This window comes from Leucopleurus acutus (assembly GCF_964270905.1).
Source record: "Leucopleurus acutus genome assembly, chromosome: 10".
Classification (NCBI taxonomy): Eukaryota; Metazoa; Chordata; class Mammalia; order Artiodactyla; family Delphinidae; genus Leucopleurus; species Leucopleurus acutus.
Window position 1 is genome coordinate 45,616,650 of NC_139153.1, and position 19,922 is coordinate 45,636,571.

The 19,922-nt window shown below is 41.7% G+C and overlaps 1 protein-coding gene across 1 annotated transcript in view; it reads right to left on the bottom strand.

The window, feature by feature from the left end:
- The window catches only part of ULK4 (unc-51 like kinase 4), a 512,005-nt gene that overhangs the window by 309,852 nt on the left and 182,231 nt on the right, over positions 1–19,922 (bottom strand). Inside the window, exon 30 of the mRNA XM_082849145.1 lies at positions 12,149–12,241. Coding sequence (XP_082705271.1) covers positions 12,149–12,241 — 93 coding nt within the window. The remainder of the gene's footprint in view (positions 1–12,148; positions 12,242–19,922) is intronic.

Sequence of the window (19,922 nt, forward strand, 5' to 3'; positions counted from 1 at the left end):
ACCCAGCTCTGCCACTGTAGCAGCCACAAACAATAAATAAATGAATAAATAAATAAATGAATCAGTGTGGCTGTGTTCTGATAACATTTTATTTACCAAAGCAGGTGCACTGGATTTGGCCCCTAAGCTGTAGTTTACCAACCTCTGCACTAGATCATCCTCATCAACATAGAAGCATCACTAAAATATTCAGAACGACAAAATTGCTTTGATCCTGTATCTCCCTCCAGCTCCCCATTTTCCAGCTCTGCTTTATAGCAAAACTCTCTTTAGAATTACTGATGTTCCCTGTCGCCACCTCATCATTCCCTTCTCAGTGAACTCCACCAGGCTTTTGCCCCTGAATGCCACCAAAAATAACCCCTAAGAAATCACTCCTCTTGACAGCTCTAATGGTTAATTCTCCATCCTCATCTTACCTACACTCGCAGCAGCATCTGACACTGTTGTTATTCCCCTCAGCTGAAAGTTGCAGAAAATCAGAGGCTTGCATCTTTAATAATGAAGCTAGCATTAATGCAGCTCGTCACCTCAATCTTGTATGTTGTCACCTTCCCAAAGAAGCTCGTTATTAACCACCCTCTCGAAAACAGCTGACCCCAGCCCATCACTCTCCATTCTCTAACCCCGCTTTACTGTTCTGTACACCACTTACATCACTAGCTGAAATCATGGGGTTTTTTAATTGATTTCCTTGTTTATTGTCTATTACCCCCATGCATTCATAAGCTCCATGAAAATCAGGACCGTGTATGTTTTGTCCAACTCAGAGAACACAACTATTTGTGAGGTGACTCAGGGAATGAATAAATAATACTAACTTTTCCTGTAGGTAGAAAAATATCAAAGCTGATTCTGCCCTGAAGTTCCATAATTCTACAATGGAAATGAACTGCAAACCTTCACGAGACTTTGTGAAGAAGAGAAAAGAAACAAATGAACTTTCTTGTGGGCAAGTAAGGAACTACTTCAAGGGGAAACGTTACGGGGCATTCTGTTAAAAATCCCTTAACGTCTATTTAAATGAAGAAGGAAGGAACTGCGAATTATTGTTGATTGTAGCCCCCAAAACGCCAGGGACTGCTCTGACCAAAGACTTCAACTAAATGCTGGCTTCCAACAGGACAAGTGAGTGGCTCAAGCCCAGGCATCATGTGACCAAAGACACATCAGCATGTTGGGCTCTTGGCCAGGCCCTGGTTGCCACTCCATAAGGAAAGTTGTCACTGGTCCCATGAGAATCAGAGGAGGATAACTGAAGTGAGTAAGCCTCCAGCATACAGGGTTGCTATGGGAATACAGATTCAAGAGATTAAGTTGTTTCTGAGGACCGAGATAAACAGTCTCAATGGACCCAACTGATCCCCATACAGTAAGGTTAGGCAATAAAGTGTGTACCAAGTCACCAGGAACTTAGGGGAAATCTCTGTGATGATGAACAAGATAATAGAAGAAAATAAGCAGAAGTATTACTACCACTTGCACCAGGAAAAACTCACATAAGAGTTTTTTATTTCCTGAAAAGATTTAAAAAAACATCAAAACAGATTTGGATCAATTACTGTTGATCTTCCTCACAAAGCTCTAAGGAAAACAGAATGCCTTGGATCAAACTCCTAAGGCTTTAGATTGGTATCCTTCCATAATTCTATCAGAAGACTGGGATGGATGGAGAGAATTAATTTAATACCTACTCCATGAGTGCTTACGTAACGACTTACGTCAGGGGCTTCCCTAGTGGCGCAGTGGTTGGGAGTCCGCCTGCCGGTGCGGGGGACACAGGTTCAAGCCCTGGTCCGGGAAGATCCCACATGCCACGGACCGGCTGAGCCCGTGTGCCGCAGCTGCTGAGCCTGCGCTCTAGAGCCCACGAGCCACAACTACTGAGCCCACGCGCCACAACTACTGAAGCCTGTGCACTCTGGAGCACGTGCTCTGCAACAGGAGAGGCCACCGCAGTGAGGGGCCCGTGCACCGCAGCAAAGAGTAGCCCCTGCTCACGGCAAGTGGAGAGAGCCTGCGTACAGCAGCAAAGATCCAACACAGCCAAAACTAATAAATAAATAAATAAAAATAATAAATAAAATAAATAAGTTTATTTAAAAACAAAAGACTTACATTAATTCCTGTAGGAGACAGGATGATGCATTATATCATAATTAACATAATAAGGAAGGATTTCAACCCTGTAAGTGTGGTTTAAGTCATGAGCAGAGGAGGGTTCAAAATCCAGGAGAGTGAGGGAAGGCACAGGTCAGCAACCAGGATATTACTAACCAGAATTGTGCCAAGGGCTGCCTCAATGATAAAAATAGAGAGAGAGGAGTGCCAGAACCTAACGATGATGGCAGAGGGAAACAAAGGAGAATCATGCGTGTGCTATTATCAGATCCACACGACACTGAAGACAAGCATGCTGAGGAACTGGACCACTCTTACAGGTAAATGTGACACAAAGAAACTTAAAACAATCCTATTTCAAAATCCACTGTGATATTCACTTGGGTGTCTTTTAAAATGTGGCTCTGCTGGATAAGTACAAACCACAGGGGACTGGGAGGTCTAGATCTGAAACCTGATCTTCTTCGCATTGACTACGGCGTCTGGGGCACACAAATTCCCTCTGGGGCCTCACTTTCCTCATGTTTACACATGAAGACATCGGCCCAGGATACTAATCATGTCTTTTTATTCTGTATTTTTGATTCTTTGACATCTTAAGATCTTACTAACTCTGGGGGGAAGGCCCCTCCCAGGGCCAGACAGTTCCCAGAGATAGCAAACTACTCTCCTTTGAGCTTGCCTTTCCTATGCAAGCCAACCAAACCCCCAACAGCCTCCTTTATATGGAGCTCTTAAACTCCAGGCCACTGTTTCCCTGCCCTGACCATCCCAGGGCCAGGTACCAGCTAAGTAGAGATAAACCCCACACCTCAGAGCCCACTGAAATGATTCAAAAAGCCACTCCTAAGCCTGCTCACCCACTCCTACCCTTGTCAACTACAACAAAGGCTCTGGCCCATGTTCTCCTCTTCCGTCCTCTGCCTCCCGACTGCCTCTGTTGCTTCCCCACGTGGCTGCCCGTGGCGTGGTGTGCTCCCTCCTCTCGGAATCTGTGAGTGTAACACACCCTCTCTTTGAGGGCAGTCATTTCCTGGTGTGCTGATCTCAGCGATCAAGAGTAATTTTTTGTTAATGTACATTTTAATGATCTCCCCAAAGTCCCATATAGTGCTAATGTTCTAATATCTCTCTATTCTCATGAATAAAGACAAAAAAGTTGTACTCCTTCAGTTCAGCAGTCAGGAAACATGCTCTGAAAAGGGCTAGAAAGTATATCTTTAGGCTTTGCCAGACGCAACTTCTCTGTGCCTCAAATTCGTCTGTGTCTGTAGGCTGCACAACTCTTTTTTTTTTTTTTTTTTTTGAGGTACGCAGGCCTCTCACTGTTGTGGCCTCTCCCGTTGCGGAGCACAGTCTCCGGACACGCAGGCTCAGCGGCCATGGCTCACGGGCCCAGCCGCTCCGCGGCATGTGGGATCTTCCCGGACCGGGGCACGAGCCCGTGCCCCCTGCATCGGCAGGAGGACTCCCAACCACTGCGCCACCAGGGAAGCCCGCTTAGGCTGCACAACTCTTTAACAGCATAACCACCACTCTTACCTCACAGGCCCTGGTCCTGTGGACCAGAGCTTGTGAATCTCTGTTTTAGACAACCAGGGAAAGCCTACAGATAAGGATGCCTTGTGAAACACAAAAAGCTTTACTGAACCCCTACTAGGATTTACCAGCACTCTATTGTACACAACTGGGGAACCACTACTTTTAAAGGTGTACAATAAACTCTAAGTGGTTGCCTTGTAAATGTCACACCAAAAAAGCAATCTGAAACCATACACTTCTGACCCCGAAATAGCTGCTAAGTATTCATGTAACCATGAATTCACATCTGTGTTGAAAGAAAACAATGAGAAAAGATTCCTTTGTTGAAATAAGCATCCTGTCTAAAGTCCAGGGGTCACAAACTCAACAGGGTCACAAATCAAAAAATCGTTTACAAGGAAAGCAGACAGACATCCTAATACGTGTGTATACACTCCGGATTTCCCTACAACCAGACAGTATAACATAAACACATCCATCTATAAAATCTTCCATAAGAATGTAAGATATTTTACCTTCAAAAAATAGTTAACAACAGTGGGAGAGCTATCAAGATGGCAGAGGGGGAGGATGTGGACCTCGGCTTCCCCCGCAAACACATCAAAAATACATCCACATGAGGAACACTTCTCACCGAAAACTAACTGGAAACTGGCAAAAAAGACTTCTGTACAACTAAGGCTGCCACAAGTAATTGGGTAGGAAGGGAAGAAAAGCAATCAGGCTGGGACCTGTGCCACTGGGAGGGAACTCAGAGGAAAGGGGAAGATACACGGGTGGAGACCCGCCCTGGGGAGGGAGTGCTGTGAGCCACAGATTGTGCCCCAACCCTGGGGTCCTACACAGGGGAGATGAGCCCCCTTGGCTGGCTGGAGGACCACTGGGACCGACAGGAGGGCTGTGGGAAGCCTGGACTCCACTCCTGCACAAGTGCATGCTGGCTCGTCCCCGAGGCAGGATGGAGAGTGCAAACTGAGGACTGCTCTAGGGGAGTGGCTGGCTGTGAGGGACGAAGGGGACTTGGACTCACTGTGTCTGAGCAGAGCAAGGGAAACAACTGCTGGTGCCTCTGCAGGAGGCGCACTGGAGACAGATCAAACCTCTGTCTGCAGCTGACATGGGCCAAAAGCCCCCACGGTACCCCTTACTTCAGCACTGCCTCCTCTGGGGCAAGGGTCCCAGGGCACGGAGCAGGGAAGGCACATGCTTAAAGGCAAAGAGCCAGCTCCGGCCCGACCGTTAGGGCCTCTGCTCTACAACCTGGGATCAGACCCTGCCCCTGTTAGGTGGTGATGGCCACTGAGCAGAGGGGTGGTCCTGCCTCACACCTGGCGCCAGCTCTAGCCCCTCCATCTCCAGCTCCACCCCCACCTAGGAGAGAACTGCCAGCACTCACTGATGTGACTTGGGTCCACGTCAAATCCAGATCTCCCACGAAAGGCACTGGGCACGCGCAGTCTACACGGGGACACTCCCATATAAGGACAACACTTCAAGACAGCAACCTCTAAGTGTTTCACCTAAATTTACAGAGGCAGAGTAAGTTAAGCAAAATGAATAGGCAGAGAAACAGGTCTCAATTGAAAGAGCAAAACAAAACCCTCTTCTTTGCACGTTGTAATCACCTGGTGAGCTTCAAAAACTACTGATGTCTATGACCAGCCTTAGCGATTGTGATTTAATTGGCCTGGGATGTGGCCTGGGTTTTAGACTTTTTAAAAGATCCCCAGGGCTTCCCTGGTGGTGCAGTGGTTGAGAGCCCGCCGGCCGATGCAGGGGACACGGGTTCGTGCCCCGGTCCAGGAAGATCCCACATGCCGCGGAGCGGCTGGTCCCGTGAGCCATGGCCGCTGGGCCTGCACGTCCGGAGCCTGTTGCTCTGCAACGGGAGAGGCCACAACAGTGAGAGGCCCACGTACCGCAAAAAATAAAAAATAAAAACAAAAAATAAAAAATAAAAACAAAAAATAAAAGCTTACATGACAACCAGACCTTGTGAACAATGCTAGTAGGAATGTAAATTGGTACAACCAATTTGGAAAACTGCTTGGCAGTATCTACTGGATCTGGGCAAGCACAAGCTCTGTGAGACAGTATTTCCATTCTAGAAGGGATACACAATGGAGACACGTACATGGATTCACAAGTAGCATACAAAGTAACAGCCATGGTCACGCTACTCACGACAGCAAAAAAAAATAGGAATAGTGCAGACACTGTTAGAAGTAAAACGGATTAGTGCCCTGTAACGTATTTGTGCAATGGAAAGCCAAGCAGGAGGTGTTTCAGTTTGAAGGGTGGCATTGCCAAGGCCAAGGACTGATGGCAAAGAACATGAGCAAAAAGCAAAATACAAATGGCCCTTAACCATATAAAGAAATATTCAACTGCACTCATGAAAAGGAAAATACAAATTAAAACTCCAATGAAATAACCTCTCATCACCCTGGCAAAGTTCCAAAGTTTAACAACAAATTCTGATAGCAAGGTTGTAGGGGGCCAGGCATCCTCAAACATGTCCTTTGGAGATGCAAAATGGTAAAGTCCCCACCACAGGGCAATTTGGCCGAACCTGAAAACAAATTTTAAGTGCATTTATCCTTTGATACACAAATACCATATCTAGGGATTTAGCCTGTAAGACGTACATGCATACATACAAAATGAAGTATGAATATAAGATTATTCATTCTTTGCTCTATCACTAGATTACAAAGAACTCAAGTCTATCCATTAGACATTAATGAGACAAAGTATGGTATATCTATACAATGGAAGAGTTTATAACTGTAAAACACAACGTGGAAGCTCTCTATGTATCGACATAGAAACAAAATTAGGGAAAAAAGTCATAGGGTAGAAAAACATACATAATATGCTATTTGTGTGTGAAAGGGAGAGATGAGAAAACACACAGTCACATTAGTTTGCCTTTGGACATAAAAGGAATAAAGCAGTCAGCCGTAAGGGATATAATGGGAAGATGAGGAAAGACCACAGTGGGGAGAGGAAGGAACAGGTCTTCTCGGTATTATCTTTTTATATTGTTTTTCTCCCCCAAATAGAAATGTATTACCCATTTTGAAATGTTGCACTTAACATTCGTTTTTGAAAACAAAGAAAATCCAGTTAGGGAAATTAAAAACTTCCTTTCCCCCACCCCCCGCTTCAAGGTATATGAATGGATTTTGCAAAATGCACACAGGTTGCTACGGCCTGTGGGATCTAGCACCTCCCTTTAGAAGGGGTTGGGGAGAAGAGAGCGGGTGGGTGGAAACAGGCCTTTAATGCTTTGCTCTTGACCTCTGGAGCCCCAGCCAAAATCGACATGGGACAACTCTCATTTTAATATCCTGTTACAAGAGAAAAGGCAAACAGAGGAGAACAGTGAATACAGAAAGAGACCCTACAAAAGGCAAAGTGGTATTTAAATGGGGTTTGGGGGTGATAAACAATTTCAGTTTACAAAATTATTAGGATATTTTTGTAGAGCAGTATTCAAAATGCATCTTGCCCTTTCAAACCCTTACATAGTTGTGTTTATTATAGCTATAACATAACTTAATTTTAAAACCATTTTTCTCATTTTAAAAATTATTTGCCTAGGCAGAAATCTTTGTGTATATATGAGTTTTTCTCTTGAACAGATAATTAGAAGTAGAACTGACGGTTGAAGGCTGTGGACCTTTTACTATTGAATTTAGTGAATAAATATTAAGAGGTTCGAGTTTATCAGTAGATAAGTGAATGCAAAATGAAATGAAATCCCATTTTCATCCGTAATTTTGGCAAAGATATTGCCAAGAGTGTGAATAAATACTGATACAAAAAGATCTTCAAATAATTTTGATAAATGAAAAGGCAAATTTCAGAAAAACACATACCCAATGATACTATCTATGATTTTTTAAAAAACTGACCACCACAAAGCAAAGCTATTTAAATTCAGTATATACATACTGAATTTAAATAGCCCCCCAACAAGTTCAGGAAGGACACTCACCAAAATAATAACAAGTATTAGCCCTGGGGGAGAGACCTGTGCAGCAGTGGTGGGGAATGAGGAAGCCCAGGGGACCTCTTGATCATAGTGTTGGAATTTAATACAAAGACAACATATTCAAGTATTAATTATGCAAGGAAAACAAAGAAAAAAGTTTATAAAAATTAATCCATTGAATTCTGCTTGCAAACTAAAACAAAAAATAAAGTGACTTCTAAACCTAGTGTCTAACCATTTTAAAATAAAAAGGTTATAGGTCATCAGTTATCTGTTTCCATCTCACTAGGTTTTTTTCCCTCAATATGAGGAAATTCAGATGAATTTAATAAAGAGTTGGCAAGAAGAGAAAGTAGCCTGAAAACATGCCACATCAATGAGCAAGAGTCAACATAAAAAAAAGGAAATGCAATCTGTTCAATCTAATGAAAGGATAAAATCAGTATACATTATTCTCACTTGGTATCAAAGGTCCAGAAAAGAAACAACTATCCGAATTTGGCTTTAACTCCTAACACAGATTCACTCTTTAGACATAAACTTCTTCTGTAGGAATAGAGAATGGTGCCTTCTGAGTGAGAAATTTAGAAGGCTCATTGGACAGACTTTTAAAAGACTACAGAAACACAGGATTCAGAATTGCCAACAATATAAAGGGTTAAGTGCTCCCCAAATTCTTTTGCAACGTGGAACAGGGAGTACAGGGTAATGTTTATATGTCACTCTCTGGAAACAAATGAGGCTGCTCACAGCAGGACATAGGCCTGAGAGCTGCGACAGGCCCCACACTGTGGCTGACCTGAAGACCCAGAGCACCGGGGCAGCCCTGCGACTGGGTCATGGCATACCCCGGGCCCTGGCACATCCCTTGCGAAGGTTGTCTTAGGTCAGCCTTTCACTCAATACAGATACTCTACAAATAGCCTTTCTTGTTCAGCACTAACAATATGATGCTGGCTCATCACTATGCAGGACTTGTAAACAGAAGACCAGGTGAAATCCAGGTGGTTGGGACTGTATGATTTAGTTCTCTGAGAAAGATCAAAGGGAAACTCTACAGGTGCACTGCACCTACAGGTACAGGATCCAAACCCAAAAGGTCCTCACACATCATCCATACAACCAAAACTAGTCTTCTTGTTTGAAAGCAACAACTCTTCTCTTGCCTTTCTGCAGAGTTGGGTGCTCTCTGACAAACCGTTCTTTGCAAGTGTGAAGCAGCTGCTGCTACCCTAGGCAACTAGCACTAAAAAATTTGGTATCATCACAGGTAGGGTCTTCAATAAAGACAAAAAGCTCTCCACTACACAATGAAAATATGTCAACTAAAAAAATAAACAAATAATAAGGACTTAACTGGTGGCACACAGGTTAAGAATCCGCCTGCCAATGCTGGGGAAGCGGGTTCGAGCTCTAGTCAGGGAAGGTCCCACACGCCACGGAGCAATGAAGCCTGTGCACCACAACTACTGAGCCTGCACTCTAGAGCCCACGAGCCACAACTACTGAGCCCATGTGCCACAACTACTGAAGCCCGTGCACCTAGAGCCCATGCTCCACAACAAGAGAAGCCACCACAATGAGAAGCCCATGCCCCGCAACAAAGAGTAGCCCATTTGCTGCAACTAGAGAAAGCCCACACGCAGCAACAGAGACCCAAAGCAGCCAAAAATAAATAAATAAATTTATTTTTAATAAAAACATTAATTCTAAAAAAAGCAGAAAAATTATAGTCTATAAGTACTACAGAGATTTAATAAATAATTGTTCAGTACAATGAGGTGAGAACTGACTTTTTAAAAGTATATGTGTTTATTTTTGTGTATGGTGTTAGGGAGTGTTCTAATTTCATTCTTTTACATGTAGCTGTCCAGTTTTCCCAGCACCACTTATTGAAGAGGCTGTCTTTTCTCCATTGTATATTCTTGCCTCCTTTGTCATAGATTAGGGGACCATATGTGCATGGGTTTATCTCTGGGCTTTCTATCCTGTTCCATTGATCTATATTTCTGTTTTTGTGCCAGTACCATACTGTCTTGATTACTGTAGCTTTGTAGTATAGTCTGAAGTCAGGGAGCCTGATTCCACCAGATCTGTTTTTCTTTCTCAAGACTGATTTGGCTATTCAGAGTCTTTTGTGTTTCCACACAAATTGTGAAACTTTTTGTTCTAGTTCTGTGAAAAATGACATTGGTAGTTTGATAGGGAATGCAATGAATCTGTAGATTGCTTTGGGCAGTAGAGTCATTTATACAAAAATAAACTCAAAATGGATTAAAGTCTAAATGCAAGGTCAGACACTATAAAACTCTTAGAGGAAAACATAGGCAGAACACGCTATGACATAAATCACAGCAAGATCCTTTTTGACCCACCTCCCAGAGAAACAGAAATAAAAACAAAAATAAACAAATGGGACCTAATGAAATTTCAAAGCTTTTGCACAGCAAAGGAAACCATAAACAAGATGAAAAGACAACCCTCAGAATGGGAGAAAATATTTGCAAACAAATCAATGGACAAAGGATTAATCTCCAAAATATACAAGCAGCTCATGCAGCTCAATATCAAAAAAACAAACAACCCAATCCAAAAATGGGCAGAAGACCTAAATAGACATTTCTCCAAAGAAGATATACAGATTGCCAACAAACACATGAAAGAATGCTCAACGCCATTAATATTAGAGAAATGCAAATCAAAACTACACTGAGGTATCACCTCACACCAGTCAGAATGGCCATCATCAAAAAATCTAGAAACAATAAATGCTGGAGAGGGTGTGGAGAAAAGGGAACACTCCTGCACTGCTGGTGGGAATGGGAATTGGTACAGCCACTATGGAGAACAGTATGGAGGTTCCTTAAAAAACTACAAATAGAACTACCATATGACCCAGCAATCCCACTACTGGGCATATACCCTGAGAAAACCATAATTCAAAAAGAGTCATGTACCAAAATGTTCATTGCATCTCTATTTACAATAGCCCGGAGATGGAAACAACCTAAGTGCCCATCGTCGGATGAATGGATAAAGAAGATGTGGCACATATATACAATGGAATATTACTCAGCCATAAAAAGAAACGAAATTGAGCTATTTGTAATGAGGTGGACAGACCTAGAGTCTGCCATACAGAGTGAAGTAAGTCAGAAAGAGAAAGACAAATACCGTATGCTAACACATATATATGGAATTTAAGGGGAAAAAAATGTCATGAAGAACCTAGGGGTAAGACAGGAATAAAGACACAGACCTACTGGAGAACAGACTTGAGGATACGGGGAGGGGGAAGGGTGAGCTGTGACAAAGCAAGAGAGAGGCATGGACATATATACACTACCAAACGTAAGGTAGATAGCTAGTGGGAAGCAGCCGCATAGCACAGGGATATCAGCTCGGTGCTTTGTGACCTCCTGGAGCAGTGGAATAGGGAGGGTGGGAGGGAGGGAGAGGCAAGAGGGAAGAGATATGGGAACATATGTATATATATAACTGATTCACTTTGTTATAAAGCAGAAACTAACACACCATTGTAAAGCAATTATACCTCAATAAAGATGTTTAAAAAAAAAAAAAAACCATTACCACAATGTTCATTGCAGCTCTGTTTATAATAGCCAGGACATGGAAGCAACCTACGTGTCCATCAACAGATGAAGGGATAAAGAAGACGTGGCACATATATACAATGGAATATGACTCAGCCATAAAAAGAAATGAAATCGAGTTATTTGTAGTGAGGTGGATGGACCTAGAGACTGTCATACAGAGTGAAGTAAGTCAGAAAGAAAAACAAATACCGTATACTAACACATACATATGGAATCAAAAAAAGAAAAAAATGGTTCTGATGAAACCAGAGGCAGGACAGGAATAAAGACACAGACGTAGAGAATGGACTTGAGGACGCGGGGAGGGGGAAGGGTAAGCTGGGACAAAGTGAGAGAGTAGCACTGACATATATACACTACCAGATGTAAAATATCTAGCTAGTGGGAAGCAGCCGCATAGCACAGGGAGATCAGCTCAGTGCTTTGTGACCACCTAGAGGGGTGGGATGGGGTGGGTAGGAGGGAGACGCAAGAGGGAGGGGACAAGGGGATATATGTATACATATAGCTGATTCTCTTTGTTATACAGCAGAGAGTAACACAACATTGTAAAGCAATTGTACTCCAATAAAGATGTTAAAAAGAATAAAAGTATATGTGTTAGTATTTTCTCTTTAAAGAATTTATAATTTTAAAGCATTATGAATTCCACAGTATGCAAACTCTAATAAAGAATAAAAATATGAGAACATGACCCAAAACACCACAGATGACAGATACTACAAACCGTAAAACATGAAAATTTACCACTTTGGTAACTCAAACATAAGCCTTGTAGAATCTCATCATCTTTAACAACATTTTCAGAACACAGAAAACTCACTTTCTAGATGAGAAACAAAGAAAAGAAAATTTGAAGTGACAGTACCTGGTAAAAGTTGGGTTGTGTTCAGTCATGGCAACTAGCAGCTTCAGAGCATATGCTGGTACGGGGTCAGGCTCCGTGAGGATGTGCTCGTACCTGAAATGACAACGTGATGAAAAAACACTCAGTGCTTTTGTCACTTAACGTTTCCTCTGAACAACAGAAACAATATTCCATGTTTTAAACATGTGGAAGAAAATAGATACTGAGATAAATGTAGGAGATATAGGACCGGCATTTGCCAATGGTGGTGATGAGACTGACCTACCTCACAGAGCAGGGATGTTGGGAAAATTCAATGAGACAATGCAGGTAAAATGATTAGTATTGAGCTGTACACACAGCAAGAGGCCCAGAAACATCAGGCATTTGTGTCGGGTGTCGCAAGACCACCCTCACATTCGGGGATTCTAGAGGACTCATGAGGCTCACATACAGTTGTATTTATAGTACAGACTTCGTACAGCAGCACAGCAAGGGCACACAGCTGAGTCATAAGGGAGACAGACACAGGTGGAGGCTGGAAGATTCTACGTCCAACCTTCCTATCCTCTCTCCCTCCCACGAGCAGTCACACAGAGCACACTCTCCCCCCAGCCACAAAAACGCAGCATGTGTGCGTGATGTTACTGCCCAAGGAAGCCCATTAGACACTCAAGTGACCAAGGTATTTATCACGTGGGGCTGGTCGCATAGGCAACCTAACATGTATCAAAAATCCCAGACTCCCAAAATGAAAGCAGGCATCCAGCATAAACCATACTGTCTGCACAAACAGTCTGGGCACTGAGGACTACCCTCATCAATTAAACACTGACTGGCAGCTCTCTGAGAGCCAAGTTCCAAGATGGCAGCCAAGGCCAACCTTGCAAGCAGGGCTTTCTCAGGAGAGCAGGCTCAGATCTGCTATGTCAACTCTTTGCTGAATGGCATTCTTATTAATACTTTAGAACCTGAAATGAAAAGTATTACCAGAGAGCATAAAACTCAAAATGTCTTCATCCAAAGTTTCCACTGCGCTCCCATGTTATTTGCTAGATATAGAGCTGGCCTGTATACTGTGTGTGACCTACTTAGGTTCAGCTATCCAGTAAACAACACCATGTAGATGCTCAATTAATGAGCACCAAATGAATGAATGAATGAATAAAGGGACAAACTAACCAATCAACTTTACGACTTAACTCTCCAGGACAACCAACTAACAAGGGAGCAGAACATCTCCAAAAATCCAAAATGTGTATTTAAAACTCCATGACATGAAGCAGATGTTTTATCCTCTAGAGAAGAGGGCCCCAGGCTCTTACTCAGAGCCTATTTACTCTCATTTTGGAAATCATTACATAACAAGCTTAATTATGCAGCCTCTAAGCCCACAGTCCTTAAAAAAGGAGCCAATAAAGGGAGGAGAGGGACTATTACAGAAAGACAACCCAAGAATTACAAGAAGTGGGGCTTGAAAGCACAGGAAAAACAAAAGAAAGCAAACCCAAGAACTCCTAGCAGAAAGCAGTCCAGGGAGCATTTAACGCAGAGGAAGCAGCCGCTCATCCCCCAATGGGACCTGAGAGCCCATTACACACCATAATGTTCAAAACGGGGGTAGTGAGTCAAGAAAATGTTAAACTGGGTAGAACACTCTGTTTAAGGAGCCAGGAAGTACCATATTTTAGTAATTTTTCTGATGAAATATTTATAAGTTACAGCAATTAAAGATTCACCCACGTACGACAAAGATAAAAGACAAAATACCAATCGTTCATAAATAAAATATTAACAAATACAAATCAAATTGAGGAAAACCAGACATTTTATCATACGAATAAAACAAAAATCAAGGAACATCTTTAGAGGTGATAAAAATATATTTGTGAAATTAACATACAATTTGAAATGTTTTTAAAAAGGAACAACTCAGCATTTTCCTTTTCTTAATAGTCTTATAAAATAAAAAGCTCTTATCATCCTCAATTGGGAGCACCCAAGACTACCTTTAGGTTCAATGATTTGCTAGACGGACTCACAGCACTCAGAAAAGCTGTTATGTTCCCGATTGCGGTTTATTACACAGAAAGGATACTGGTTAAAATCAGCAAAGATGAAAGGCACATAGTACAGAGTCCAGGAGGGACCAGGCCACAAGCTTCTAGCTGTCCTCTCCCAGTGCAGTTGTGTGGACAGAGCTTAATCCTCCCAGCAACAAGGCGTGAAAACACGTGTGAAGTACTGCCAGCCAGGGAAGCATTGGCGTCCAGGGTTTTATTAGCGGTCAGTCCCTTAGGTGTGGAGTGCCTGTGTGGCTAACCTCTGTCTCCAGCCCCTCCGAGGGTCAAGCTGATATGGTGTGGCCCAATGCCCCGCCTTAATTCACACTGTTAGCGTGAATTATCTGGCATGGCTCGAGGCCCCAGGGATACAGACTCTCTTATCAGGAAGGATACTCCAAAGGCTCAGAAGGACTCTCCCAGAAGGGAGTCAAGAGCCAGTTTCTTCATAACGTGCAGGGTTTGAACCACCCCACACCTGCTGAGCTAAGCGTTTGCAGCACACATCCTTAACAGGGAAACTGAGGCACTGCTGAGTTTATAGTGAGGCATTAAAGTCAGAGATAAGAGAAGAATGCACTCTTCCACTGATGACTGGTATTCGCAAATTGTCAGCCAGAGAATTTCAACAGAAGGAGGAGGAAGAAGCTTCTTTAGGAGTCACTCACATACCCCAGATGACCAGCTCCCCTCGTCCCCACTCCCAGACTTACTGGAATCACTGAGGAAAGGACCACAAAACTATGAATTTTAAAAAGCTGCCCATGGGATGTCCTTACTCACATGCTCGTATAGAAAGCAGAGAAGAATATATGGACAATTAGTTAGAAATATAATAGAGAAAACAATCTCCAGAGGACTGAAAAATATGAAATATTTTCAAAGGGACTTAAGAATATGCAGAACCTACTTTTAAAAACAAAACACTGATGAAACTTTTACTGTCTGAAATACAAATGTGTTGAGGTCGTTTGAAGGTTATCTAACCTTGAAACAGGAGGGAAGGATGAAGCTTGTACCAGCCTAACGCGTAACAATTCTCCCAAAGAATATTGCTCTGTTTTTCCCCCCTTGGAAAAAGAAGGGCAAATTTTATAATGGATATGTTTAGAATAGAAATATTGATCTACTGAACATATTTTAGATAGGTTTCTAATGGTCAGCAAGAACTAGCCAAAACAATGCTGTGATTTCTTAAGCTTGTCTTTCTCAAGAGAGAGAATGCAACTGAGCTGATAGTAATTGTATTTTGCACTCCTCTGAATAAGACTTGGCAGGAAAACAAAACAAAAAAGATAACTCCAGACTCCTGATATGGCTATAAAGGAGAGTGTCCAGTGAGGAACTGGCCCACTTGGATGGACGGAGGCTGGAGAGGAGCCCTCCAAGTGCCCTGAGCCCGGCCAGAGACTGCGATCACTATCGACATGAGAGCATGCTGTCCAGATAGTGTCCCAACACCCTTCTCTTCCACTTCTAGGATCCTCCCCAAAGGAGGGATCTTTGCTAGGTCCCAAACAGCTGAAAACCAGGCAAGAAAAGCCATTCATACTAAATTCTCTATCCAAGAGGAGAGAAAAGTGCTAAAAATCACATATTCAGGGATCCGAGGGATAGACTCTTCTCTACCTTCTCAAGTGCCTGGAGTAACCAGTGTCAAGCAGGTAGGCTGGCAGAACATTGAAACAGGCTACCTAGATAACTCTGATTATTGTGCGGAGTTATTCTGGGGGTGTGACCAAAGAATTGGCCACATGGAAAGAAGTGCCTATTTCAATGAGGGAAAGGGGAGGCACCATATCATGAAAAGGTCCACTCTGCTGGAATTAAACCCTAAACTGACATTTCACAGGTCAATGGAGTGTACTCTGAGAATCTGGGAGGAAAGAATGATTCCAGGATATCCAAGGAATTTTTAAGGACAAATACAATGAGGAAGAAGCTGCTAAAAGAAAAGCTAAAGTACTTTACAAAACCACTAGAATTGTTAAGTGTAGCGTGGGATCAAGAATAGACACACAAATCAAAAGGAAAGAAAGGTGACCCAACATTGGACAAGAAAGAGTCATCACAGAAAGGGAGACAGAATGGTCAGGCCATACCTTAAGAAAATGCATCATCAATAAATTAAAAATTCAAGTACCAATTTTTAACTTTGTTGAAATACTAAAATGAGTAAATATTCACATATTCTTAGGTGAGAAGGCCTCTATAGCATGACAACAAAGAGAAATGACTCCAAAAAATATTCACAGTTTTAAAGTTTTTAAGTAGTAAATGTTTCTCAGCGGCAAAACCACCATAAACAAATCAAATGCAGGAAAATTTATTTGCAGAATATTGGTATATTTTATACATTCTTAATATATAAAGAGCTATTTGCAAACCAACAACCATCCCACCAAAAAAAAAAAGTACAAAATCCACCTAAGAAGAATATAAATGGCCAACAAATATGGGGAGAAAATTGTCAGCATCATGACTATCTGAAGGAATGCAAGCTGAAGCTACTAAGAGTACAGAAAAACAGGCAGTTTCATAAACAGAAGCTGGTAGTATACACCGTTTGTCATCTTCAAAAGAAAACTGTCAAAACATGTCAAATGCCCGTAACATGTATTTAATTTTCAACACAGTGGTTCCACATCTAGAGATTCAACAAAAGGAAATCAGTATGCACCCAAAGATGTAGCCCTAAAAATGGTCTTTGTAGCAGTACATATAATAGTGAAATACTGGGGAAATCCTACATATTTACTAACCAGGAATTGTTTAATGATTTTAAAACATTTATAAATGTAGGTATAGGTAAGGAGATTACAAGACAGTCAATAAAAGAGTGTTATATAAGTATAGATACAGATATTCACAGTATGATGTCTGGGGGTAGGAGGAAGACACAGGTTCCAAGGAGGAAATTTCAGAAAGTACTAAGTAAATCTCACCAGGAATGGAGAAACCGTATAGTGGAGAAGGCAGATGTTAACATAAAATGGTAGGCAAGAGGCAAAACGCTGAGAGTCTTGAATGGCGGGGTAAGAACTATTAATGTTATTTTCTGCAACCTAAAGGTTTCAAGGTTTCTGAGCAAAGGAAGCTATGAGGAAGGCATTATGTTAAAATGCATTTGTAACAGTGCAAGGTGGATTCCAGGCTTAAAGGGTTTAAAGGAAGGAGACGTGTGGGGTTAGATAAAGAGAAGGCTGCCAAACAGCAAAAGCATGGAGGTGAAATCTACCTTCGGAGAAGGTTGCGGACTTTCCCTGGACTGCTATGACAAAGGGGAAGATAGCCTACTCTTTTGGGCATTTTCTGTACAGGTTCTTCCAAAATTTGCACTAGGTTATATCTTGAGTCAACTCCAAAATTTTATGAACTGAGAGAGGGCATAAATCAGATAAACAGTTGGTATCCTGAGACTTTCCAATCTTGTGTTTTTATGTGACCTAAGTTGTACGCGACACTCTATTGTCTTGCATGGATGCATAGATACTTAGGCATATCAGTAGTTACATGGATACATAGTGGATGGAGAAATAAACAAATGGTGGGAAGACACATATATACATACATATATATATATATAAAATATTTTTTAAGTGAGAGAAAGATAAGTAAGACTTCAAAATAAGTATTAAATATAATTTCAGATAGTAAGCCCTAACGTCTGGGCTTCTTCGATAGAATCAACAGCAAATTTTCATTATGAAGGCCTGAAAGGCTAAAAAAACCAACCAAACAATGACTTCAGTAAAGCAACACTTAAGGTTTATAAAATATTATCCAAAGAACTGGAGCACTAGAATTATTCTGATTCAGAAGGATGAAAGTACCTTTACCTTTACTCTAACTCCCAAAGTATCCCAATTCAGATTCCCATAGGTTGTACCCCCAAAAGAGGAAAAATCACTCCACCTAAATGCACTGATTTAGGTACACATGCAAAACATAAAAGGATTAAGTAAAAAGAACAAAGTGGAACTTTCTTTTGGTGCAAAAATATTTAATTAAATATTATCTGCAAAAAAAGAAAACCTTGTCTAAGGAATGGCCAAAAATGAAATACTCCTATATATTCTGATTCCCATCAAAGATGGTCAAGTTCATGCCTATTTTAACATAGAATACTTGTAGTTAAGGGAGACAAAGATGCAATACAGAAACATCTGGATGTCCTCTGAGCCACCAACACAGAAATCAGGTAGTGAAACTCATGACTGTTGCTGGATATTATTTCAGAGACATCAACTCTACAGTGTGTTGCAACTAATCAAATCCATTTATAAATTCAAATTTCTAAAAGGAAATACAATTCTAAGCTGTCAAGGATACAGTCCTTTCTGAGATTTTAAAAAACAAAGCCTTAATAATTTATGAAGTCATTATGGCCCTGATGATTGTACAGGTCACAAGAGAATTGTTAAAAAAAAAAAAAAAGACAGTACTCACTTTCCCCAGGAGAGAAATGCTGAATGTCCTACTGTCATAAAAACACTGTAAACACATTTATATCAGCGTGATCTCTTTTCAATACAAAACACTCAAAGCTAAAGAAAAAGATGAAAACAGAACAAAACATGTTCGCAAAGTGGTTCCAGTCTACCAAAGGCAAATTGCTCAGCGCATTTTTTCCCCACGGCTTGCTGCCTGGCATAAAGCCTTTCCTGACTATGCTATTGAAATAAAATAAAATAGGCACTCCCTCCATTTCCCCTTGTCGATTTTTTTAAAAAAGTGTAACCTAAAAGTTGAGAATTATGTTTTATTTGGCAGACTGCTTGAGGACTTAAGCCTGAGAGGCAGCCTCTCAGGTCGATCTGAGGAACCACTCCAGAGAAGTAAGGGAGGAGCCAGGATATACAGGAGTTTTTGCAACAAAAACCAGGCAGGTAGTCGGAACATCAAAAGATTACTGTCAATTAAAGAAAAACCAGGCACCTCAAGTGAACGAATCTAGCACTTTTCTCTGTATGGGAAGATGCAAAAGTCTGGGCTGACTGAAATCATTCCTTTGATATGCACCTTAGCTACCTGGGGCCAGTGTCCTGCTTTTCTCCATCCTGAATCCCCCCAGGGTGCACAGTCTGGGGTGGTGGCAGTGGCTGAGGGCTTGATGGCCACAACATCCTTTGTTTACTGATACGGCAGGTGTCATTCTCTACCTACTTACACCATTTTCTGTATTTTCTTCAGAGCACTCACAATTAACTGAAATCACCTTACATATTTATTTACTGCTTTGTCTCACCCAATATACTGTAAGAACACCGAGGGGCAAGGATTCAATCTTTCTCACCACTGTATTCTGAGTTCCTGGCACACAGAAGTCACTTGATATATCATTTATATGATAAATGGGAGAAAGGAGGGAGAGGAGAGCAGAGAAAGGGTTTTAAACCTCCTGTGAACAATCACACAAGGTAGTTCAAATTACATTATTTACATTTGTAGGAATATTAGAATTTCCTCTTCCCCAAGAGTAGTGATGTGTTTCCTGAGTGGAGGATCTAGTCCTGTTTATAGCTAAATACTGAAAGAGCAATGCTCTCCCCTTATGTAACAAGTGTCAGAAGAAAAAGTTCAAACAGTCAGCAGAGGACTCCTTTCAATGTTAAGATTTCACTGATAATGACTTTGATATAAAACTTCTGAGAGATGCTGATTTTAATTAATAAGGTCACTCTGGGCTTAAGTTCCATTAAATATTGCCTCTTCTCTTCTGCATGAACCTT